Source organism: Copadichromis virginalis, linkage group LG10 (assembly GCF_057382275.1).
Source record: "Copadichromis virginalis isolate Kocher_CV1m ecotype Utaka linkage group LG10, C_Virginalis_male_GT1.1, whole genome shotgun sequence".
In the NCBI taxonomy this organism is placed as follows: domain Eukaryota; kingdom Metazoa; phylum Chordata; class Actinopteri; order Cichliformes; family Cichlidae; genus Copadichromis; species Copadichromis virginalis.
Window position 1 is genome coordinate 2,705,843 of NC_140627.1, and position 25,750 is coordinate 2,731,592.

Consider the following 25,750-nt stretch of genomic DNA (forward strand, 5'->3'; position numbering starts at 1 on the left):
GCAACACTGTAAAAGAACGGAAGCAAAAACTGCAGGATTCATTTCATTTTTTAAACAGTACACTCCATACAGGCAGCACAAAATCAGCGGGAATTTCCTTCTTTTGTCTTCAGAGATGTAAAAGTAGTGTTAAGTAAGTCTCGCACCGTTACTGGTTACTTTTAGGATTATGATTTTGAATCCAAGCATTTCACCCATCATGGTTGTTTTTACTTATACTGTTAGGTACAGGAGCTGTACATGTGGTGCCTTTGGCTGGCTGAGCTGTGGTTTTCAAAACCCAACCATCTCCTGGAGCTGCTTTTAATTGTTGGCAAGGAATCATCCAAGTGTCTTCCTTCAGTGTCTGCCTTTCAGGCCGTCAGTACTAGTGATGGGTCGTTCGCGAACGAAATGGCTCTTAGAGCCGACTCTTTGACGTGAACGACGCGAGCCGGCTCCTTATCGCGAGCCGTCACGTGGGTTTTTTTTTTTTTTCTTCTTTCTCTCAGCCTCTCTCTCGCACTTTTTTCCCGCTTCACTCTGCACGCGAGCCTTGTGCTTTACGCTGGGCAGAGGGGGGAGGGGCGGTAGTTACACTCAGTAGCACAGGAACAGAGCCAGAGAGAGAGAAAGAGAGGCAGGGACAACAACATTAGAAAGGTATAGTAATCATCCACAACTATTTTCAGTTGCAGATGATAAAGGATTGAGAAAGTTTATTCATGCAGGTCCATATGACAGAGAATGTGCATGTTCTTTTAGTTTTCATATTATAATTTATATTTAATTGTGTTGTGGTTTGCAGTGTTTTGTGTTCTTTTCACTTTAAATTTGTGAAAGGAAAAAGCTGAAAATTTAAATAGTTAAAACTTGAAATGTGAATAGTTGATTTTTGTATTATATGATTTATTTATTACATTTTATGTGGAGTGAATAAATAAAAGTATATTTACGGTGGCCCCTAGAGACAAAGCACATACAAACTTCAAATCACGTACGAACTCTGAAGCATGTACAAACTCCAAAACACGTACAAACTCCAAAACACGTAAAAACTCCAAAAACACGTAAAAACACGTACAAACTCCGAAGCACGTAAAAACTCAGAAGCATATAAAAACTCAGAAGCACATAAAAACTCAAAACACGTACAAAAGACAACAGAAGTGCTCCAGGATGCTGGGCGCAGTGTTGAGCTTTCGTTATCTTGTGGCTACACAAGCCAGCAAGTACCAACGACCGGATTTGGTGTGTGGTAATAACAGGTAAATGAACTTTTTTTTAAATTATTTGAATATATATATGAGTGCCTGTGTATAAATATACAAACTACACACATGCTTTCAATTGTGTAATTTAAGTGATCTAGTAGCTCTGCTTTGGAAGTTCAGTTCATGCTAGAAATGTGTTTTGGAGTTTGTACGTGTTTTGTCTCTAGGGGCCACCGCATATATTTATATATAAACATATATAAATAAAACCACTTGTTTTTACGTTAGTAATTCCTTTTGTGCATAATTTTATATTATTGTTAATAATAAATTAATTAAAGCAACAAAACAACCTGAAGAGCCGGTTCGGAGCCGAAAGAGCCGGCTCTTTTTAGTGAGCCGAACCGAAAGAGCCGGATCTCTAAAAAGAGCCGGAAATCCCATCACTAGTCAGTACTATTGAGAACAGTCTTAATGATCGTTTTAAAATTCTTATATATATTTTTATTACCAAGTGAGACGTGAGAATAAATATGAGTGTGTGTGTGTGATTTATTGTATTATTAGAAATCACAGGTTAAAGGGTGTCTGGTTTTTTAATCTGAGTCCCAAATGATAAGAGTGTCTGTGAACTTTGGCAGGTGACTTTTATATCACATGGCACAATTCTGATATTTCCAAATGAAATAACTGACAGACTGGACAATGCCCTGCTCCTTTCAACACAGAGCAGGCAAGATATACTGTATGTGTGTACGTGTGTGACGAGCTGACAAAAATGCTGACTAAAGGACGAGCAGATGTGGGTAGAGAATAAGAAAGAGATCATCTTTAAATAAAGCAGTCTGCACGTAATATAGCGAGTCCCTTTTAACCTTGTCTTGTGTCCAACTCTACAAAGTACAACATGAATCAGAATTTAGATTTCTCGCTGGAAATTATGAGCTTGTCTATAGACTAATGTCAGCGTACCATTTAAAAATCCTGTATCTGTTATCAGGAGGCATTAACGCACATCAGACATTGATACTGTCAGCAAGACCTCTGCTGTCAGCACTGTGCAAAAGTCTTGAGTAATGCCTCGTTTCTTTATTTTATGCTTGCAAGGATCCAACCTTGTTGTAATTTCTAAAGTGCTCTTGAGCAATAGTTCTCCAGGCTTTCTGAGATCTATCAGTGTTTTTCATTTCTGTCTTGTCTGGACAGAACACTATAGTCACCGACTGGCCTCCCCACATCCTGTACCTGTACTGTGATGTAGTGTAAGATCATCTTGACAGAGAACAGAACAAAAGGCAGCCAACAGCTGAAGAAAAGTTTTGGGATGTCTGTCAAGAACCCTGCAGAACTATTCTCAAAGACTGCTTAAAGAATGACAATAAACACTGAGAGTTCAGGCTGTGCTGAAGAATAAAAGCAGTCATATCAAATATTGACTTTCAAGCTTGCAAGAATTTGAAAGACACTGTTTTTGCCTTATATGCTGCATTTCTCCGTCAATGAATAAAGAAATGAGGGATCAAGACAGTAATGATGCTAAACCACGTTTACACTTATAACAACATAATGGCTCTATATTAAAGCAGTGTAGTTGCTAAACTGGCTTATTTTAGGTTCCAAACAGCCCACTATTGAAAACACAAAGCATAGTATTAAACGAACAGTATCCCATGGAAGGCCTCGAACTGCTGAGCAGTTTAAGTTTAGTGTTGAATGAAGATGTGATGCAGCGTAGTGGCAAACATGTCTGTGGGAAAATGTTGCTGCCAATAAACTCAAAATGAGCTCATATTTCCTCTCTCCCGTCAAATAAACAAGAGGTTTAAATAATTATTCATCAGTTGCAAATCTCTGCAGTGGGATTTTTTTTTAAAAAAATCTTACAAAGTGTTTCACGTTTCACAAAAGCCGAAACAGCAGAATTCACCAGTAATCCACCAGGCGTGATGATCCTGTTATTAGTCTTATCAGTGTAAAGTGATGAAAATTTAATGGGGCATGTTTTGTGCTTTGGAAACAGTCCTTGCCTGCTAAGTATGTTGTTAGTGTGTTGTAGATTGTACTCATACAGTACAGTAGACAATGCTTTCAATGTTTGTTTGGTCTCAAGCTGCCGTTAGGTGGGTGTGGGGTGTGAGTGAGGTCAGGATAACAACATTATTGACTTATTTTTGAAGACAGTGGTCAAAGTACAGAATCCTACAGGGCACATCTTATCTTTGTGGCTTTTAAGCGTCACGATCTAAATACTCATTAAAATATAACGTAATATTGGCTCTATCGTCCCAAATGAATTACAGCATTTTAAGAAATGAAAAGTTGCTTTAGAGCAGAGAGCTTACATGAGACCTTATTATATTAGGGGAGGAAGTCATATCTGTAGATAACGGGATATCTGTTCTACAGATTATTATTATTATATGAGAACAAGAAATTCTGCAACAGTCGGGGTAAGCAGGATGGATTATTGCAGGTGGTGCATAATTTCAGAATTAACTGTCACCACAGCAGAAAAAACTGGAGCTGAACACTCGAACTCCTCACACCACAATCAAAAGCCAGCCAGAGGCGGCACTGAAGAAAGAACAAACAATACTAAAGACTGTACTTTAAAAGCAGATTATTCCAGCGCTGCTGCTGCTGTTGCCCTGAATTATTTCTCAACACTGACCTGATGTCAAGGACTATATAATTGATTAATCCAGAAGCTGTTATATTTCTTGGCTGGGTCCCTGTAGATATGCGATATCAGTTTTTGGATGAAGCACATTAGATACAAAGTGCAAGAGATTTTTTTTCTTTTTTACTGGAACAGACAGGAAATTATATTTAATTTGTTGAAGTCAAAAGAGGTAAAGCCAAAGAGCAAACATTAAAAAGCACGACTTCAGCAGGATCATGAGCTCAGACATGACTTCATTGAAATCTTCAGGCTCAATTGCTGCACAATCAAAGCTAAAGATCTAAAACAACACATCCAGCGTCCTATATGGTAATATGCCCCCATCGATATTACTATTTAAACTTCAAGTATCTTGTGCTATTTCATCTAAATGCCATTACATAGTAAACAGTAGATATTTTTACACTGTGATTTTGGTGGTTTACCTTCTCCACGGGTGGGCTCACATTTTCAGCTGTTTGCCAGCAGCTTTACTTTAGTCATGTGTCCTGCTGGGTCTGGCTTGGTGAGTATCTCTGCAGTGCCAAGTGCAGAGGATTTACCTGAGCGCTTTCTTGGACAGATGGCTGCCTCTGTAACCTGTTACACAATGCAACCCACAGCTGCCCGTGTTTGGAGTCATGTCATGACATATTGAGCACTTTTCAGTGCAGCAGGTTCAGTTCAGTTTTTTTTAAAGGTCTGATGTTGGTGATTTGGTTGCAGCATTGATACAGAGCACATTCCAGTTCACGAGAATAAAAGAATAAATACAATATTGTGGAAAAGTCAAAAGTGATATAAGTCTTTAAATCTTGCTTCCAAGGATTCTGAAAGCAAGATATAAGCTGATGTTTTCGGACATCAGCCGCCTTTTCATCCATTTTCAGTCACGCACTGTTTTTTTTTCCTTTGTTAAGCTCCTTAACACGGACCTATGCATCGTTCAAGCAAGAAAAAGGAATCTAACTCAAGGGATGAACCAGTGTTGTGTCTACACATGGTGAACAACTTAGATAAGTCAGTCATGGATTGGCCTGGACTTCATTACTGAACAAGTGTGGGATCATCTTGACAAAGAAACGGAGACGGCAGCATCCAAGGAAGAGCTTTGAGTCTCCGACAGGAAACTATAAGCTTCAGGCTGTGCTGAAGAACTCAGTCATAACAAATACTGACTTTCAAGTTCAATATAATTATTAGAACGTTTTCTTGTCTATTTTATTTCAATGTATGTTTGCACGTGTCAATAAATCGTTGCACATATTTCCCATTTTCCCAGCAAAATATAAAGGAATATAGCGCAAGACTTTTGCACAATACTGTACATAGATTACATATGTGTTAAATCTTAGATCTTAGGAAAATGATTCGCAGCTATAAATAGTTGCCGACTGCGTTTAAACAAGCGAGTAACTTAGCTTTGGCAATTTGGAGACAGAACATTGAACTCTGTATGCGGAGGGTGCAACATCTCTCGAATGATGTAAGGCCGGTGCAACTTCTTTTGCAAGAGTTGCTTTTGGCATCAGTCAATACCTACGACCCTGATATAAAGTAAGCAGCTTTATTAAAATAACTAAAAATTAAAAAGCAGCTTAAATATAGTAAAACTAATGATTTTAAGGTTTATAGCTATGAACAAATAATTTTAGACAAAAATAATAATAATAAAGAATAAAAGTTTAATTCGATTAAAAACAGACTTCCTTTCTAAAAACAACAACAACAAAAAAACCCCAAAACAAAACACTTTTTTTAAAATAAGGAGAAAGGGACCGTTTATTACTTGGCTTCTGGCCATAAAACAGCTGGACACATGTTTGTACACAGCTCCTCTGTCCCATGAGGCATGCTGAAGAGCTGTGGCACGAATGGTCAATACATGTTTTGAACAGGTCGCTGACCCACGTGACTGGCCTCATAAATACAGAGAGAGCAGCTCAGCGGCAGCACTGCTCCTCCACGTTACCTGCAGTCTTGCCTCCGCTTTGGTGTCCGCAGAACCTCCTGGCTTCTTGCTCCTCCCCGCGCTGATTAAATGCCCGCTGGACTCTTCAGTCAGCTGCTGTTAAACGCAGTCATGACAGCGGAGCTGTAAGCTCGGAGCTCCTGATGTTTTAACTTATTTTATTATTGTTTAAAAAATAATTTCAAAGGTTTTTCGGGCACTTTGATCAGCCAACAAGAAGACTGAGCTATGAAAACCATACTTGCTGCATACTCGGGATTCATCAAAGGTAAGATGGTTATTTGGGGTCTTCAAAAGTGTCCCAAGGGCGTGAAGGAGCGAAACGAATAGGAACGCAAACAAGCCTGGAGTTTTGTTTTAATGCATGCAAAACAAAACGGGAGTTTAATACTTACTATGATAACAGAAATGAAATTAATAGGATATTGCTATGCTCAATCATCCTGGTAAATCAATCTCCAAAGGTTGATTCTGTTCATCTGGACACAGTGGGAGAAGCTCAAAATACTGTCTAAGAATTTTGCTATTATGTATTTTGCTAATCACTGTGTTTGATTTGTGTTCTGTGAATACTTATAACACGCTTCCACTCTGAATGGTCTTTGGTTGAGAGGAACTAAACTCGGGCTTTTAACCTAAACCACACAGTGACAGCTGCAAGTTAGCTCAAAGTTGATGGAATAATGACACACGGATGTAAGTGACCATACCTCTCATAATCGCATGCTTTCTGCATGCATCTTGCTTATAATTCGTGGGGTTATTGTGGGAATGGGGGTGGAGGAGTGGTAGTGGGGGGTTCCCTGTTGTGTTACTGTATCCAAACATGCCATTTGGTTTCTGTGTATCAAATATGATTCATAGCTTAAATCAGGGGTGCCCAATCCCGGTCCTCGAGAGCTACCGTCCTGCAGCTTTTAGATGCATCCTTGTTCCCACACACCTGAATCAAATGAATGGCTTGTTATCAGGCCTTTGCCAAACATGATGGCATGCTGTAGAGATCAAACCATTTGATTCAGCTGTGTTGGAGTAGGGATGCATCTAAAAGCTGCAGGACGGTAGCTCTCGAGGACTGGGATTGGGCACCCCTGGCTTAAATGAACACTAGAAACTATACGAACACTAGAAACTATACAAACACAAGCTGATGTGTCTATGTGGGCCTGTTATTGTGTTAATTACAAAACGTTGTGCTGTTTGCATTTAGAGGCGACTACTTGCATGTCCAATAATTCTAGCTGTTTAGGTCTAGGATGGCTCTTGAAAGCCAAGCACGTGGGCCCCCCTGTTGTGCCCCCTGTTCTCCAGGAGATCACACTGTTTGTTTGGTTTCAGCTTTTACCCACCAGTTTGATCTAGCTCTAAGCAGGCTGGTTTAACCATCACTGCTGAATTCCAGCCAACTTCTCTGCCACACATTTAAGCTGTGATAGTCTCAAGGACTCATAGCATCATAGTTTGCAGGCATTACCAGCCGAGCCCCGGTACCAGGTTATTTTCAGTGAGGACAGATGGGATTAGAGGACAGCGTTTTCCTGGAGTGCGAGAGCTTCTTATTGGCTCGCTGTGACACGGCCTCGACTCACGTTAGTTGCTTCTTAATGTTGCTTTGCGCTTCTTTCTCACACGTAGCTGCGTGGGTTCACTCTTTCAGCCTGGTGAGTAGCTGAGGCTGTGTAGTTTTGGACTCGCTGGAAATGTACTGTATTATTGATGTAGGACAGGTACCTGTTCTGGAGTAAATCATTAACTCTTTGTTTTGATTGATGTCCACCTTTGGCTTTGTTTAACTTAAATCAACTCTAGGCAAGAATTTCTTCTGGGAAATGTTGACTAGATTTTTTTTTTTGCGTGATCTTTATCTCTTCCTTCTGTTTTTATACCTGATCCATTCATTTGTTTTTGTCTCAAGGCACTGGCTCCAGCATCCTCTCCGCTCTGCAGGACCTCCCCTCAGGGTTATGGCCCTGCACATCCAAGATGGAGAAGCATCTGCAGGTGATCTCTGTGATGCAGTGGGTCATCTCCTTCTTAGCCTTGGGTGAGTGAGAGAGTTGACTTATTAGTGTCACAAGTAAAGGAGGTCAGATCAGTCTTTAAAGTGAACACACACTCGTTGATGGCTTGTTGGCCTTCTTTCGTGTGATTACACCCTGATGATGGATTACCTTAACCCTTTGTGATGAATTCAGGTTTAACTTTAGTGACTATTTCCCCGTCTCCCCCCAGGTGCTGCCTGCACTGCATTACTGATCTACATCTTCTGCACTGACTGCTGGCTGATTGCTGCCATTTATATAGCCTGGCTTATTTTTGACTGGAACACCCCAAAACAAGGCAAGCCACGAAAGATGTCAATTTAAAAACAAAACTGTTACCTAATGGTTTGAGTTTTGGCTGCACCGGACTATAGGTCTTAATGAGAGACTTTCTGGCACTGTGAACTAGTGTGGCGGTTTAACTAAAATAATTGCTTATAATTCTTGATTTTATTTTTACCATTTATTTACCATTTAATTTTTATGATTTCATTTATTTGAAGTAACCAAAATGAGATTTGTGAAATGACAATGTTGAGATTTTAGGCACGTTTGATGAGGATTTCTGCATCCGGTGATAGAAAAGCTTTAGACTAATGCTATTTCCTCTGCCTTTTTATTTTACTTTAATAAGCTTTACAAGTTCACAAATTGTTTTCATTAGTTAATTTTTTTTTCAAAAGTTTAGTTTTTATTTTCATTTTGGTTAACTACATTTTTCCACATCTAGTTTTAATTTTTAGTTTAGTTTTTGTTAACTATAATAACCTTGAGTCTTAGACAAAGAATTGCCCACCTGTTGGTGCCAAATTCTTTGAAATGACAGTTTAATCCGGCTAAAGAGTTTCTTTTTCTTTTTCATCATTTTAAAAATTTGTACTTTAGCTAACATGCTATAGATTGGCATGTTAGCTAAAGTATAGCATGCTAAAATGCTATACATTAGCATGTTAGACTACTAGCTTAGCTTATGTTAGCATGCTATATGTTAGCATGCTAAAATGCTATACATCAGCATGTTAGACTACTGGCTTAGCGTATGTTAGCATGCTATATGTTAGCATGCTAAAATGCTATACATTAGCATGTTAGACTACTGGCTTAGCTTATGTTAGCATGCTGGTTTAGCTCAACACAGTGCTCTGCCGTGTACAGCCTTACTGTACCCCTAGCATGGCAGCACATGTAAACGTAGAGCTCAAGGGAATTTTGGGTAGTGCGGAAACTTATTATTCAGGCATATTCGGTTCATTTCTCAGCATCTTAATGAGAGGACAGTTGTTCGGATTATTTTGACTGGGTAATATTTGAAGACGTCACTCTGCACTTCCGGGCAAAACTAATTAAATGACAGATTAATAAACTGTATAATAAAAAACTAAGGTTGAATTGTTACGAAAAATTACGGTTAGTTCTATTTTTGTGCGCATGCTCTGAGTGACTCATGTGTAACTTTCTCCTCAGGTGGCAGGAGGTCCTCCTGGGTGAGGAACTGGACAGTGTGGACGTATTTCCGAGACTACTTTCCAATCAGGGTGGGTGAATGTGTCATCTTTGTGATGCTCCCTTGCTGACGCACTCATCTGTAATATAGGGAAATCTGGAGCTTTGCAGAGCGACGGTGGTGCCAGGACTCCAGGAAATGGGTCCTAAACATCTCCCTTATGTCAGATGAAGCTGCTCCTGTGTGAAATGTGTTTAGTTGTGCACGTTTAACATTACAGATAGGCTTATCGGGGCTGCATTGAGCCATCTGCTCTGTACTCTTACTTGTCCTGTGTTGATTAAGATGAGGGTATGATGTTGGCTTCAGACTTTGCCCCAGTTGAAGGTCTAAGAAGCAGTGCTAAGCTTTTCTCTCATCAGGTACTCCGCAGTGTAGGGGACAATAAAATCCTTGGTCAGGCTAAAGGGCTTTGTGTTGGATGGTACAGATGTTTAGTAGCTGTTCCTCACTATACTGTCACACAAGAAGTCAAAAGTCACGGTTAAAGCATGCTTAAAGGGAGGATAGCTGTCTTCTTACACATTACACAGTAGTCATAAAAATACAGGGCCAACGTTCCACTCTCTAACATCCAGGAGCAATATATATTTACTTATTTAATTTATTTATTAAACAAATATGTTGAAGTCGGTCAGATCTTGAGAACAAAGAGCGCTAAATCCAGGGTGATGAACCAAGCATTCATTCTTTGTCATCTAGATGCTTCACTGTAGTTGGGCCTTTCTCATTGATGTCACCACCTCATGTTTAACACAGATGAAGCCACTGTATTAGTTATTCGCTCATGTGAAGCTGTTACATTCACAGTCAAAGTGAGGGATTTACTGTTTTTTGTACTTCAAAATATCCTGAAATTATCTACAAACACATGAGTTAGTCACAGGGCGAGTATTGATGATTTATGAGTTGGAAACAACCGGTCAAAGTCCGAGCCAACACTGAAGTTGAGGTGAGGACCGAAGGAAGTCCGAAGTGAGACTTGTTATGAAATGTGTTGCACGGATAGATGTGCAAGTCTGCTTCAATACTAGAATCAGGTACTCTTTTATATTACTGCTGCTCCTTCTTGAAACGAGTGACTCTCTTCTTCCTCCTTCTCTTTTCTTCTGCTTGGATCTGTACGAGGGGTTAAGTGCTGTGTTTGCTGCCCTAGTCCCACTGTAATCCTCCACATATGCCAGGTGGTCTCCTGCGCTGCCATGGAGAGCTTGAATGGGTTCTCCTGTGCTAATGTGTTTACACAACTGTTATTTTGGACTAGCTACTAATGGAGCTTTGTTTACACATTGTGATGGCTCCAAGTCTGCACTGCACATCAGAGCACACTTTTCTTATGGGCCATGTTCACCTTTACAGCTTTATTGTGCAATGATGGGTTTGATGATAATGCTGACACATCACTGCTGTCAGCCTGAACAGGTACACACTGGATCCTAATTTTATGATTGTATGTGCTGTCTGGCTGATAAGAGTGTCCTAGTTTTACTAAAGCAGTATACATCATACTGTGTGTGTGTGCAATGAATAATGGCTGTCTACACATCCATGTTCACATGTAGTGTTAAAAAATATACCTACAATAACGTTTACTATCGCCTGTCAGTGCGCCCGAGGGTGGCTGTGGCTACAATGTAGCTGCCATCAGCAGTGTGTGAATGGGTGGATGACTGGATGAGTAAAGCACTATACAAATACAGGCCATTTACCATATTGAAAATCACTAAAGTATACAGCTATGATCGTATATTGTTAACATTGTTACTGGAACCCATGTATGTTCATATTTCAGGACTTTGCTTTACTGTCTTGGATTCTCATTCATGAATTGCTTTGTGTATAATTGAACCATCTTTGTTTTTGTTTTTTGTTTTTTCCTTCATTCACAAACAAAAAGCTAGTAAATATTACAGTTCAGATGATGTCATAAGCTTCTTTTTACAGGATGCTTCTGCTGAACAGAAATATGGTTGGTGATTAAAGTTTGATAAAAGAGAAGCTAGTTCCTAAACTGTTGAGTAATCAGGCCGTGATCTTTGGAAACATGCGCTGCTGGTGAATGCTTCAATTTTAATTTTTCTTTTTGAGCTTCGAGCACCTCGAGCCAAATGCCATTTAGTTCACATCGCAGTGGTCTAGAATAAAGGTGCCCAGGGTGAATCTGACCCTTGTAAGCTATTAGACATCACAAATTCTTGAACACACCATTTCAGGCTAGCATTCTTGCTATTACGGCGCTGAACATTGGTCTCATTTCAGTATTTATTTATTTTTTTGAGGGGAGGGGGTTCCACCTTTAATCACATTTATCATGCAGTGGCTTTAGTTTTCGTCTAAAGTCTGTTTCAGTTTTTGCACCTTATCCGTTTGATGCATGATAAAAGCAGAAAAATAAATCCATGTTCATCAAACTTTTGTCCACGTCTGAGAATCGGTCTCACACTGTTTATCCACTCTTTGTCCTTTTTGTCCTGCAGCTAATTAAAACTCACGACCTGCTGCCCAGCCGGAACTACATCTTTGGCTACCATCCCCACGGCATCTTTTGTTTTGGTGGTTTCTGCAACTTTGGGACGGAGGCCACAGGCTTCTCTAAGAAATTCCCTGGCATCAAGCCTTCCCTTGCAACCCTAGCAGGAAACTTTCGTTTTCCCATCCTGCGAGACTATCTGATGTCTGGAGGTGAGATTTGACTGAAGAAGCCAGAAATTCTTGTTTGAATTCTTAAAATGTCAAAATAAGTGATAACTAGCGCTGGGAGAGCTGACCTTTGTCCTGCTGCGGCTTCAGTTGACATCGATCGACTGATTCTGAGCTTCATCTGTTTGGAGGGCCTGTTTGCTCTTCAGGCTTCATTTTTGCCCCTTACATGTGGAATAAGTTCTTGTTTTCTTTTTTGAATGTTTAACATTTCTTCTGCATATTGGTGGATTTTGCCTAATGCACAATATGGTATAGAAAGCATACAAAAGGCTGGTGTGTAACTCGTACAGAGACCTAAAACTCAGTGAATCTGAGTTGTAATGAGCAGTTTACCTACATTTTGCCCCCCCACAGGTATCTGCCCTGTGAACAGGAACTCCATCGACTACCTGTTGTCACAGAATGGGACGGGAAATGCTGTGATTATCGTTGTCGGAGGGGCAGCCGAGTCTCTGCAGTGCACACCCGGCTTGAATTCTGTCACCCTGAAGAATCGTAAAGGCTTCGTTAGGCTAGCGCTGCGGAAAGGGTGAGTCGGCTGCGCATTTTCAGACACGAGCACGTGTGGTTTTCACTGACCCGCACAATATGTTGTTGAATGGGAAAATGTCATTCCCTGAGCTGCGGCACCTCACGGGAATAACAAAATCCTAGATTATTATACCCAGAAAGGCCACATGCTTGCAAAGAGAGAGCTGCTAAATCATTCTATGAATGTGCAGTGTTGTCCCTGCTCAGCTCCTCGTGACATATAGTTCACTTTCAGGGGCTGGGCAGTTTGAGCTCCCCCCTTGGCTATGCGTTAATGAGACAGACTGCAGCGTGAAGGGCCCTCGGTTGATCTCACCAGCCCAAACAAGCCCATTCCTTCACAAATACAGCCGAGGATTATCATATCAGTGGGTGCACCCTATCCAAAGAAGCTTAGAACGCGCTGGAAAAGACACGCAGTTATGCAGACCTTTATTCGTTACAATTAGGCTAGCACAGCAGCTGATGTAAGCCTCAAATGTGAATTTGGGTCACTTTGGATTGATTTTGTGGAACTTCTAAGGCTTTGTTTCAGTGCTTATGAAATAGAGACGATGTTGCAACCAGCTGAATGATGTGTTGTGTCGTCACAAAACAAGTGTCCGCTTTAACAAATATATTTATTGTTTATTTTTGGTCAAAGGGATTGATGCTCTGATTGTTTCTTCTAAAATACTGGATGGAAAACCAGATTGAATCTTTCACAAACAGCTGGAAAAAATCTCTCTCTAAAAACGACTGATTCTGTGGTCTAAAAACGGCCCCTGCAAACCTTCAGACTCTAGCTTAGTTACAGATCAGGGTGGATTTAAGAAATTTCCCGATCACATAACACCTTCCACAGTTGTTATACAAAAACGTGGCTGCTCCTCCCCACAGGGACATTGAATGCTTTTTACAAACTGTCCGTGTTCCTTGCACCGATTCCTGATGGTGCACATTGCACCATAAATCCAAACCTGTTGGCTATTTTTGAATATTTGGTAAACTGAAGCTGGCCGTTCAGGCAAGTAGAGACATGTGTGATAACCACCACGTTCCTTACATGTGCAACGCTTCAAACTCTGTTCTTATTACTGCTTTTAAAACCAGGAGATTCACAGATAGGATTATAATATAACCATAAAACCACATTTCTGGTCATGTGAACAACAACTGCAAAGCTTCAGCAAGAGGACAGTGAACAAATATTTGTTTATTAACTGACATTTTTCTCAATAAGTCTCAATGACCTTTTATGTGTTCTAGATGTTTCGCATAGATGTGTTGTTCTTTTTCACGGTCGGGCAGGTGTGTTGAGTCACTTGCTTTGTTCCCTCAGGGCTGATCTGGTTCCAGTCTATTCCTTCGGCGAGAACGACGCCTACAAGCAGGTGATCTTCGACGAGGGGACCGTCTGGAGGTCTCTGCAAAAGAAGTTACAGAAGATGTTGGGCTTTGCCCCGTGCCTTTTCTTTGGAAGCTCCTGGGGCATTGTGCCTTTTTCCAAGCCCATCACTACCATAGGCAAGTTTGTCTCGTGTTTGCTTTGACTGTACGGTACAGATTAGTTTTCTCTGACCTCGACATGGCTGTGTTACTAAAGTTTTTGTAGGACAGTGACCAACCAAACAGTTCATAGGACACAGTCAATATTTGCTCAACTGTTTGTTTTAACTGTTTGTCTCCTGTGTTCTTTTTCTTTTTTAATAGTTGGGGAGCCAATCACTGTGCCAAAAATTGAGGATGCATCAGAGGAAGCGGTGGATCTCTACCATGCAATGTACATCAAGTCCCTCCAGTGCCTTTTTGACAAGTACAAGACCCGCTTTGGTCTGAAAGAGAGTGACATCCTGCACCTCCACTAGGAAGATGACGGGTCGCTGCTAATGGCCCGAACTGTGCATCTCCAAACCCCTCGCCTCGTCTTCGTTTCGTCACCTTCGTCATCGCACCTGGGTGCCTAGATTATCTCTGGACTGCAGATGACACATTTTGCATGTTTACTGAAGAAACCTTTGCTCACTGCGCCATCTCACACACACGCATAGTGCTTTCTCAGGCAATGGCAGGTTTAATGAATGGTGGCCTTTCCCAGCTGCTCTTGTCTGGTTGCCCACAGTGCCTCATCAGTGCCTTTTTTTTCCCCTCCCAGTTTTCTTTTAAAACTTGGGCGTCACGTTTTAACTGCTTCTTTCAGGCAGTGGTCGCTAAGCTCCACTAGATGGAGCCAGAAGGTAACTTGCAGGACTTCTTCCTGAGCTCCTTTACAACTCTACACGCTGAACGCACAAACAATGCAAATGAAAGGTACCACTTTATCACTGGGTAGTGCCCAAAGATTAATCGAGCCAAAGACATATGATGTCCACAGACATGTGGTGATTCCTGCTGGTTAAAGGCCGAAAGTGAAGGAATTCTACCAGGTATGGTGAATGCACAAACGCATAAGACTGTAGAAAAGCCTTACAGTGTTAATTGAATTCTGTAGCAAGGAAATGCCTATTTTAGTGCATTTGTCTCAACAAATATTTCTGGTGCACTTTTGATGTTTTACATCACTCTCTGAGGTTTTAGTCTCAAAGATCCCCCCCCCCCCAAGACAGGCACTGCTCTGCTTGGCTTATTTCTTTTTCTTTTTTATGTTCATACTGGTGACAGGGTTTCTATCTGGGTGGATACATTTAATGTATGCAGTGTAAACTATGTGATTTCTTGTAACTTAAGTGTCTTGGAAGGTTTTGAGCTGTAGTTGAAAAGGATAAAATGGTTTTGTGGGTGAAAATCCTGATGTTTGCGGGTGAAGATGGATGGATGGAATCCTGATGTTTGATGATTCCAGTTTACAGTGAGTTTTATAAAAAATCTTTCAGGGGAATCATTTAAAATAAGCAAGCGTGCGTCATGTCGATGGGAATAAAGTGTAACAGAATTGGCTGAATTTACAGATGCAATTTTCACTGGTTTGAGCATTGTGACGACTACTATGGAGCAGTGTGATACCTGTGCAATGGATTTGCAAGCAATAAGCAGCGAGACTTGTCTGTGTGATGAGTTGCATAATCTTTCTGCTGATGTTTAAATTAAACTTTTGTAAGTTTTCAGAAAAAAAGTGTGGTGTGTCTTTGAAGTCTTTCCCACATTTATGTCAATGTTTTACTAAATCTGAGTCTTATGTATGTGCTGTGTAGGGAGCACGCCCACCAAATATATGCTTTGTTTTGAACAGTATTTGGCTGGAGAGTATTTAATATTATCCACAATTCTCTTATCAGCAAAAACTTTCAAAGTCCAGCTGGGCCATACAGTATACCTCTGAAACCACAATTTACCTCTATGGGAGGAAAAAACCTTCCTTTCATCCCTCCCTGCAGGTGATATAGATGTGATCCTCAAGCTCGCGTTCTCTACCAGAGACCTGGGCGTTTAGGGCTCTGTGCCGTACTTTGTCTGTTCCTCTGGACCGACACCTCTGATGTTATACCTGGAGTTTTCTGGAGCCACTCTTCCAATTTCAGGGTTACAGCTCCTACTGCTGCTAATTACCACTGGGACCATTTTAAACTTTAGCGTCCACATCTGCTGGTGCTATGCAAATAAAACTGAACTGAATATTTTTGAGGATTATTCCACCCCATTTAAAAACGATCAACATGAAAAGTGACTGTGTAAATGTTAATTGTATGTTTTCCATTTTATGCACTAACCATATACACTCTTGTGTATGTCATGTTTTGAAATTGTTAAACCTACAACGGAATGATAAACATTGTATCTACTGCTTATGGAGTCGTTGCCTTGTTTTCAGAAGTGAAACTGAAAATGTTTGAGGAATAAAGCCTGTGCGCAAAGTTCATTTAAGGTTTTCCATTATTCAGTTTCTGTTAGTTATACTTGTTCTTATGGCCTTTTTTAGTGCGGTCATTAGTTAATTTGACTTTAGTCTCAGAAAGCCTTAATAAAGACAGGAAGTACTCTGGCTCCTTTTATCAGCTGGAAAAAAAATATGACAGGAGCAACACATCTCAGTGCAAAACGCAATTATTTCACTTTATATGCCTTGTATTCCTATTTATCTGAATTACAACCTTGTTAATTATTATTATTATTATTATTTGCTACTGGTTCTCTTTTATGACTTTATTAAAACATCTTCAACATTATTAAAAAACCAATAAGAACACATCAAGTGTATGACTAGTCCATCGAGAACGTCCATTTTTATTTTCCCTAAGTTCTTTTACATTTTAACGTTTTTTGTCAAGGTGACAACGTGGATAGATAGGAGCTACTTTTGGTCGTTATCTGACTGCAGCCTTCAGTCTCCTGGCCCTGTAGAAGCGCAACTATTTAATGTGGCTGATACAGCCCCCTAGTGGTTGCTTAATGTTCTGCAGTCAGTGTGAATGAAGCTGAAATAACTGACTGTGCTGCTCACATGTAGGTGGTGGATTTACAAGTCATCGTACTTAAAGATGAATTTCAACTTTACACTACTGAGTTACACGCAAAACACAAGACCAGAATCTAAATTGGCATGCAACGTTAAGAGAGTCCTAACAAATATAACATCGACTAATTTGCTAATATGTTAAATATGTGTGTGTTTAAGTTTTACATTGCCTAAGCTATCCGCGTATTCTGCAGTTAGTTCCTGTCTCTATTTGTGTATTCGTATTATACTGTCTGTGATTTGAAAGTTAGCGAAAAAAGTTCATATCAGTTTGCATATACATTTTAAATGCTTTGGTCGCTGGCTGTCTTTGTACCAGTAGAGATTATGAGATCAGTGCTACCGTTTAAACTGTCACCTGCATGTCACGCTGTACCATACAACTTCCTCATATTTTGCAGCTTTGACAGAATTCAACGGATGCTCGTCCCCTCCAGGGAGACAAACAGATGATACCGCCAATAGAAACGCGAATTTTCACGACCAGGCACCGCCTTTACGCGACGGATATTGGTTTGAGCCAATCAGCAACTGAAGTTCCGCGCCTCCTCTCCGTAGACGGATTTCCGAACGTAGCGAAATAGCCGAGAGTTTGTTTACGTCCTGTTGGTTAGCTGACAGCTGTTGTAGCGCTTTCCTCACAGAAACACTCGTGTCTGCATGTCTTTGTTAGTTTTCCGGAACTTCGTCAACTTTTAGCCAAGTGTCGTGAATGTCTGAGATGGGATGCTTTATTGAATGAGGGGCTGCTGCTAGATGCCGACAGGAGGATGAACTCCATCACCGGTCGGGTTCTTGCTATCCCCGCCGCCTCTGTCACCAACTCTGGAGCTTCAGCCTCTCGAGCCCTACATGTGGAGCTCACATCCCAGCAGGTAAATGCAAATCCCATGAGCTTTCGTTGTCATCACACTCATTCAGGTGAACTCGGGAAAACTTGGACCGGGCTCCCATATTGTGTTATGTACTAGTTTGTAACTGCTGCCCGGAGGTCCACAGCAGGCCTGGCAGGCTAGCTAGCTAGCAGTTGCTAGCTTGCAGTTAGCTAGCCCGTTGGAAATAAATGGAAGTGTGTCTGACTCGCCAGACACGCCGAAACCAGTTAGGTCGCAGTTTGGCTTTTGGAGCCTAGCCTTTTCATGGTACTGCCATATCGCATTATTTTTCTACATATTTATGTACAAAGCTGCTTCTGCTAATGGTAACTTAACTTGGCGTCATGTCAGCACGCAGGTGACAGCTAAGTAAAATCAGCATACAGCGTGTCATTATTTTGACACTAAACGCTCTCGTACGGCTGCTTTAATGTGATTTGAAGCATTTCAAGACTGAATGCGTTATTGGTCCGTTCAACCCCGGGGATTAAGTGGAAGACTTTTAAATTCCGTGCTTTCATTCATTTGACATGTAGGCTTCTCTCGTTGTGATTACGTACCTTAAACCGGAACTAAGTCTCCTACCGACAGATCTCCGTCAGTGTTTACTGGCTGGGTATTATTTGTAGTAGAAAACATGTTGTTTTCAAATATCTTTATTAGGGTTGAGATAAATGACACTTCCTCGCTTCAGTGAGCCAGAGGTCTGTGTGCTGCAGGATCCTCTTGGACTTGTTTCAACTGTTATCCTGCTTCAGACCACTAAACTGAACATTAGGAACCAAAATATGGAGTTAACCTACAGCATAAAATGAATCCTCAAACTTAAATCTTCTACTACTACTATTACTTAATGGTAGTTAAACCTCGCAAATGTGTATTGACATTTGCAAATTCTTGGGATTCATAACGTGGGTGTCACTGATGCACCATTAGATTTTCTTTTCTCAGTGAAATGACAGACAGTATAATGTATTTACACCACTAAGTGTAACTCTTTTCTCCCCCAGATAGGTGCTGGATCGATTAGATGGACACTTTGATAATGCAATTTGGAATGATTCAAACTATGTCCTCATTTTAGTACTATCGACATATTCCAATCTTATCCTGTATACTGGGTGTTTTTGTTTTTACTTTGGGAAACCACACGTCTCTGATATGCAGTTTTTTGAGGGTGGTGTGTAAGTAAAATCTTTTACTTAAACTGCAGCTAAATACACACATTACTTGCTCTTTAAAGAATCAGTATACCAATTTGTTGTTTACGCTTATCTGTGAACTCTGGCCATGCAAATAGTTGGGTTTTTCTATCTCTTAATCGTGTGCAGTTACTGCATTACAGTGGAAACCAACTGGCTTTGTGTTTGGGCCATAAATTGCTAAAAAGTATCAGAGATTTCATTTAAAACACTTTTCCTTTGTATTTGTTTAATTAACATGGGTCCTCTTGTTTATCTGTGATCTCATTAAAAAACCTGATGATGACCTCTTAATGCAGGCTATATGCACATTCATTTTAACCACATGAGACCTAGATGGATAAATACCTTTGTCATGATGAGAAAATTGGATTGCAGAAACCACGTGGCATTTCCATACACCAACAAAGAACAAACACATCAGCATAAAAGCATACAATACATCAAGACCCTTTCATTGGACCTTACAGGATGATTTGTCCAAACTAGCTGGGAAACGTATGTGTTTCCCATGTTTAAAAATTGAACTGGTAAATGGACTGGTACTTGTATAGTGCCTTTCCACTCACTTTGAGCACTCAAAGCACTTTCTGCTACAAGCCTCATTCACCCAATCAAATGCATCCAAACCCTGTTTTTATCTATACCTAAACGCTTTATGCACTCTTAACATTCACACACACCCTGATGGATGCATTGGGAACAACTTGGGGTTCAGTATATTTCAAAATATGAACTGCGGATTGATCCAACAACCTTGTTATTGGTACCCTCTACATCTGTTGCTACAAATGCTCTATTAAGTGCCGTGAGGAATAAATTACAGTTTGGCCTGTGTTTTGTAAGCACAGGGGGTAATAGCGCCACCCAGATGGTTTCACTTTAAAAGAAGAGGCAAATGGATGCCTCTCGTCACCCACAACAGTATTTGCCTAACATCTAACACCATAACTATAAATGCGTTCCTAACTCTGTAATGCAATTCACTTCATGCTGTTACTGTCTTTCTTACAGATTTTTAGTGTTCCTCAGAGGGATTTCCAAACCAACAAAAGATTAAGAAAGTCAGAACACTTTCAGTAAAAGCACAGTAGAACATGTGGAGCATTTTAGAGCCCGCTTTGAAAGATACAAGTTTCCTTGAAAAGTTCTTTACATGTGGTCAAGAATAACCCCTAGGTACTGATATTCAGTCACAGACTGGATCAGCTGTTTGGTGATAGTGTGCTGGGATGATTGTTGCCCCCTGAAATCTTTGCTGCGTTGAGAACAAGGCCTGACCTCACAGCATTTAATGAAATGGTCCGGATCTGGTCCCTGCTGTTCCTTTCCATCATGTAGGAGATTCACTGAAGTGGTAGTAGTGTTTGTGCAGGAATTGGTGTACCAAATAAACAACACAAGAGAGAAAACACGGTCCTGAGGGGAGCCTGTGGAAGTTGTCAGTTTGTCTGAAAGTAAAGTTCCTACTCTGGTTTAACTACCAGGGAAATCCTTGATCTCGAAAGCTAAACAAGACAGAAGTGAAAATTCTGTTTCCCTTTTATCTGTTAAAATACTCAGTAAAACTGTTAAAAGTAGAGGTGGGAATCACCAGACACCCCACAATACAATATCATCACAATACTTGACTCACAATACGATATATTGGGATTATTACTTTTTTTAAACATGTTGTGATATGCTCTGTCAAGCTAAGTGTGTCCAGTGTTGCATGGTTTTCTTGGTTGCACTGATTTCATGTATGTTTGCTCAGCTAACCTTCCTGAAGGATGATGGTGCATGAGATTAACCCTCTTGTTTGTAGTATTCCCAGAGTATTTTATTTAAATAATACGGAGATTTGGCGTCTCTATATCAATAGAATACCTCCATGCTATTTATCACAATCCGGTTTTTAAGTGATGATGTGATGAATCCTGCTTCTGGGTCCAAACTACTCTGTGTTTAATAAGTCTGTTGTGTTTTAAACATGTTTTAATGCTTTGTATCTTGTTCTGTTTAATCTGAACAAGCCCCTAAAACAGTCAGTGATCACTGTTGGCCTCTCTCGGTTTTTATTACCACTGTTACTTTTAAAGCTCAGTTTTTAAACCCTTACGATGTAACTCCAGCCCATGCAGCAGTATAGTAATGACTAACCTGGTATTGTGGATGGATTATCTCAGTTGTTCTCCTGACTGAAGTTTAGCCCATTTATAAGATCTGGACTTGGAAACGGCTAATGACGTCAGACTTAAAGACCAATTTTCATCAATTAAAGATCAATTTTTTAACCCAACTCGTAGTTAAAAGGCGGGGAAATGGCCACAAATACAAGTAGTGTGTGCAATACGTAAAATAGTTCAATAAATCACCCTCATACAGGGTTGGTAGGCAAATTGCAGCGGTCTCTTTGATGCCAAGTTTATGATCCCATGTACAAGACCAGTGATGAAAGGTCAGGTCTAAAGTCTTTGGGACCTGAAGGTCTAGGAGATTTAGGAACAGGAACAATTATGGATACTTTCCAAATTTAAATATTTAGTATCACAAGACTGAGATGATCTAAAAATCTTCAGATTCGACCATGCAGGTCAAGCGAAGCCTATCCCCTATCCTTATGTGGGGCATTGGTTGTTAGAGTAATGCATCTCTGGGCTTTCTTGATGACAAAGTGCCTTCTGTCTTTTAACTGTACTAAAGGTCCCTTCAGGCTGTATCATTGTAGCTCCTGAAAGCATTTTTGTCTTATAAGGTCTTTGAACTTGTTTGACACCCAAGGGTTGTCATTCGCATCATTTAATCCTTTTGGTTGGGACCACAGAGTCCACACAGAAATGAATATAATCAGTCACATGTGTAGTGTGATCATTAATGTCAGCACTCTCAAAGACCTCCCATACAGTGCAGTCAAAGCAGCCCGGCCACACATTGTCATGTCAGTGTAGGGTCTTTCTTCTGTCTCAGTAGCCTCTCATAGACAGGATAAACCACACTACGATCAGACGCCCCTAGAAGCGGAATCAGTGTCGGCATCTTTGACAGTTCCATAGCACCAGAATCTTCTATTTCCTGGTGGGACAGTCGACCTATTGGTGGCATGAGTGAAGCTTACTTTATTGGTACGCTAATGCGAAATTGTAATGGGACATCATTTAAATTCTTAAATGTGCACCAATCTTTCCAGTTTAGAAGGGAGTTTGAAACTCTGTGACCTTACTGGTTTACTTGTTTACTGAGTAAACACTGACTCACTTTACAGGTTATAATCAGTGCTAATCTCAGGCTAGATAATACATGTTTTAACTGAGCAGTTTTGAATACTTTGAGTACTCCACAAAGTGTGTGTGTGTGTGTGTGTGTGTGTGTGTGTGTGTGTGTGTGTGTGTATATATACTATAATTGTGAAAAGCAAACAACAAGCATGCACTTTGACCTGATGCACTGTTTTCGGGGTTGACTACTGTGGACTAAGTGAAAACTGTCGCTTTATCTCTGGGCCATAACCTGAGATTCAGCTCTCATCAGCAGCTATGATCCATGACATAAATTCAGGGGAGTTTGAGGTCCATGAATCCACCTTACATGCATTTGCATCCCACTCGGTACACATGGGCAAAACTGGTACTTGGGAGTTTAAATTAGCAGCAGTCCAGAAACTGGTCCAGTAGTGCATGACATGAAAACTTTGAAGGGAAAATTGCATTTAGTTAAGTCATTTTAGATTTATATGGCACGTAGATTCTAGGAACTTTTCGGTCACACTTTTTTATGTGTGTGACCAAAAGGTCCCTTGCGTGTAGTTAATAAGAGGAGATAATCCACTTCAGATGACTGGAAATACTGAGTTTGGTTTATGTGTGGGAGTTGTCTCAGTATGCAGTACACATGATACCAATTTGAAATAACTTGACACTTATTTGCACTACCCTCTCATGCATAAATGTCACATTACATAAACTTCTTGGGCAATCAGAAGAGCTTTTAGGACCATTTGTCCTGTCCCACTTATTCGAACATTTGCATTCTCACCTATACGTGTCTGGGTTTAGTTTTCAGTGCTGCAGTTCATATATGAAAAAAGCTTACGTTTATTTTTAAATGTATGAGAGTGGGGATTTGTTGGAAGCCTCTTGCATAAAGTTGGCATCAGTTTTAACTGTCTGTACTTAATAAACTGGCATTCAAGTGTGTTTTCTTATCAGGGCTACCTGTCGTATCTGCTTTAGTTTGGTCAGTCCACTCTGTAAAACAGGGGTTGGCGACTCCAGGTCTCGAGGGCCGGTGTCCTGCAGGTTTTAGATCTCACCCTGGGTTAACACACCTGAATCAAATGATGAGTTCATCACCAGACCTCTGGAGAACTTCAGGACATGTTGTGGAGGTAATTTAGCCATTTGAATCAGCTGTGTTGGATCAAATACCCATCTAAAACCTGCAGGACGCCGGCCCTCGAGGCCTGGAGTTACCCACGCCTGATCCAAAATAATGTCTGCATGCTCATGAATAACAGAAGGCTTGTGACCACCTAGTCACCCAGATTACAAGCCACGTGTCACCATCAGACTTGTATGGTCGTTTTATAACATGCGGTCAACTTTGCAGTGCTCTTCTGTTCGAGCGTAGTCTGAGAGGACTCTGATGTTTGAACTGTTTTGAATAATTTTGCTGTTTTATTTTTGTTTTCCATGTGGTCCATGTTTCCTGTTGAGAAATGTACATTATAAAATTAATAAGGAGAGGGTTAAAAGTCCCCTGGAGAACAATCATTTGTTTGTTTTTGAAGTCGTTAATCTTTTGGGAAATCCCATGACTTAGATTTGTCCTCGCTATGGCTGCAGGAAGGAGGTGGGCCGGCCATTCAAGGGAAAGGTTAGACTGTAGGATGTGCCGTCCAGAGGGGCCGATGGCGCGATATGGCAGCCTCGCTTCTGTCATTCTGCCCCCGGACAGCTGTGGCTACAACTGTAGCTGCCTCCACCAGTGTGTGGATGAATAGTGGAATTGTAAAGTGCTTTGAGGGTCTCGAAAAGCGCTTGATCTAAAAGATTTCCCAGGAATCTTTTAGATCAAGACATGAGATTTTTAGTAGATTGAAAAGACTGTTCACTAACAAAGTCCTTGACTTCAAAAACTTCAAACAATCCAGTCTTAAAGTGTTGCTGGATTGATTTAAAAAGTAACTGATGACTGACATAATGTTACAATGAAGATGAGTAACGCCTCCATTACTTATGCTGCCTCTGTGCATGAGAAAGGACGGCTGTTTTATATGTGGGATAGATTTGACCAATCACATGAGCCAAATTAAGCTGGTTACAGAACTCTGTTATCAATAATCGTCACTATTTCTCATTGTCTCTCTCCCTCTCTATTTCCTCCTGGCAAACAGAGACGGTTGCGTCATCTTCGGAGCATCGCAGCCAGAAACATTGTCAACAGGAATGGCTCTCCACTGCTGGACACGTACTTCACCCTCCACCTTTGTATAGGAGACCGCATTTCTAGAGGTCGGTGTTAAAGTCCTCTCACACACTACTGATCATGTTTATCCTGTACAATTTTTTTTTTTTTTTATCAAGAGGCTTTTAAATAAAGTTAAATGGGCAGTGCGCATATTTATATTTATTTTGTACTTGCAGCAAGTTGTAGTTTAGTATCTCAGGCAAATGCATTTGAAAGTGGCACTAACACTGTACCGTTCCTCTGATTTTGGAACATGCAGTCAGTGCAAAATTTGTATGTGATAGATTTGTGTAACTGGTGTCCAGCTGAGCTTCAGCAAAACATGTTCAGGGTTTAGTTCCTCCTGTTTATTGTGCATTAATCAACATTCTTTCATGTTTCTTAGATTTTTACAAGAGTGAAGTCATACGAGACTCACTGGTGAGTAAACTAACCCTCAGACGCTTCCTCTCCGCGTTCTGGGATAGGTCCAGTATGTTGTCATTTCCTGTAGCCTGCTGTTGGAGAATGTACTCATTACGAGCAGCGAAGCAGTGCTGTATTTTATGAATGCTAAGCTTGGCATTTATCTGATCCCTTCTTGCCAGTCACACATGTAGCCAGCTCTTGTTTAACATGATTTGCTGAATAAAATATCAGGCGTGTGTCGGCATGAATAAAATTTGATCCGTGTTTCTCTTAAACAGCTTTTTCTTTTGGCCTGCATGCATCATTAAGCTGTGCAAATGACCGTGCTGTGTCGTATTACCTTGTCGTTGTGTGTGGTTTTGGTTTTTTTTTTTTTTTTTTTTAAATTTCCACTTTTATTTGTGATGCAGACACAGCTATGCACAAAACTACAGACGTAGCCAATTACAATTACTGTTTGGGCTTGCTGCCGAGCCATGAGCTGACCTAAGCTGCTTTCCAGGCGTACTCGTCAGTACCTTCAGCAGACAGACAGTGTAATGCACTTCAGGAGTCATGACTCCTGTCGTCTCCCAGCACAACTTCCTCCTGTTTTATTTAACATCTGTGCTGGCGTTCTCGGCTATTCCATCTCCTTCCTGTCATCGCTCATATAAGGAACTGTTTCCTGTTGCTCTTCCTGTTTTCATTCCCCTCTGCTTCTAATGCTAGTTCTTATCTTCACCTGTGGATTGTACTTCTGCTTTTGGCCTTCCTCTCCTGCCTGTCCATGAAAGTT

General features: G+C 40.7%; 2 protein-coding genes across 3 annotated transcripts in view; both read left to right on the forward strand.

The window, feature by feature from the left end:
- The first annotated feature begins 537 nt into the window (after nucleotides 1-537).
- dgat2 (diacylglycerol O-acyltransferase 2) lies at nucleotides 538-16,771 on the forward strand. 2 transcript variants are annotated; one of them, XM_085469458.1, is made up of 8 exons: nucleotides 538-642; nucleotides 7,743-7,871; nucleotides 8,060-8,167; nucleotides 9,334-9,404; nucleotides 11,851-12,055; nucleotides 12,431-12,605; nucleotides 13,929-14,113; nucleotides 14,300-16,771. In XM_085469458.1, exons 2-8 carry the CDS (start codon nucleotides 7,811-7,813, stop codon nucleotides 14,452-14,454), a joined length of 960 nt encoding a protein of 319 aa, XP_085325584.1. In that variant the 5' UTR covers nucleotides 538-642; nucleotides 7,743-7,810; the 3' UTR covers nucleotides 14,455-16,771. The 2 variants fall into 2 exon arrangements, with proteins under 2 accessions (XP_085325584.1, XP_085325583.1); XM_085469457.1 differs by lacking the exon at nucleotides 538-642 and adding an exon at nucleotides 5,860-6,095.
- Nucleotides 16,772-17,440: 669 nt separating this feature from the next.
- uvrag (UV radiation resistance associated gene) overlaps nucleotides 17,441-25,750 on the forward strand; it is a 94,977-nt gene continuing 86,667 nt past the window's right edge. Inside the window, exons 1-3 of the mRNA XM_085469459.1 lie at nucleotides 17,441-17,914; nucleotides 24,491-24,608; nucleotides 24,950-24,984. Of these exons, the coding sequence (XP_085325585.1) occupies nucleotides 17,810-17,914; nucleotides 24,491-24,608; nucleotides 24,950-24,984 (258 nt within the window). The 5' untranslated portion in view covers nucleotides 17,441-17,809. The remainder of the gene's footprint in view (nucleotides 17,915-24,490; nucleotides 24,609-24,949; nucleotides 24,985-25,750) is intronic.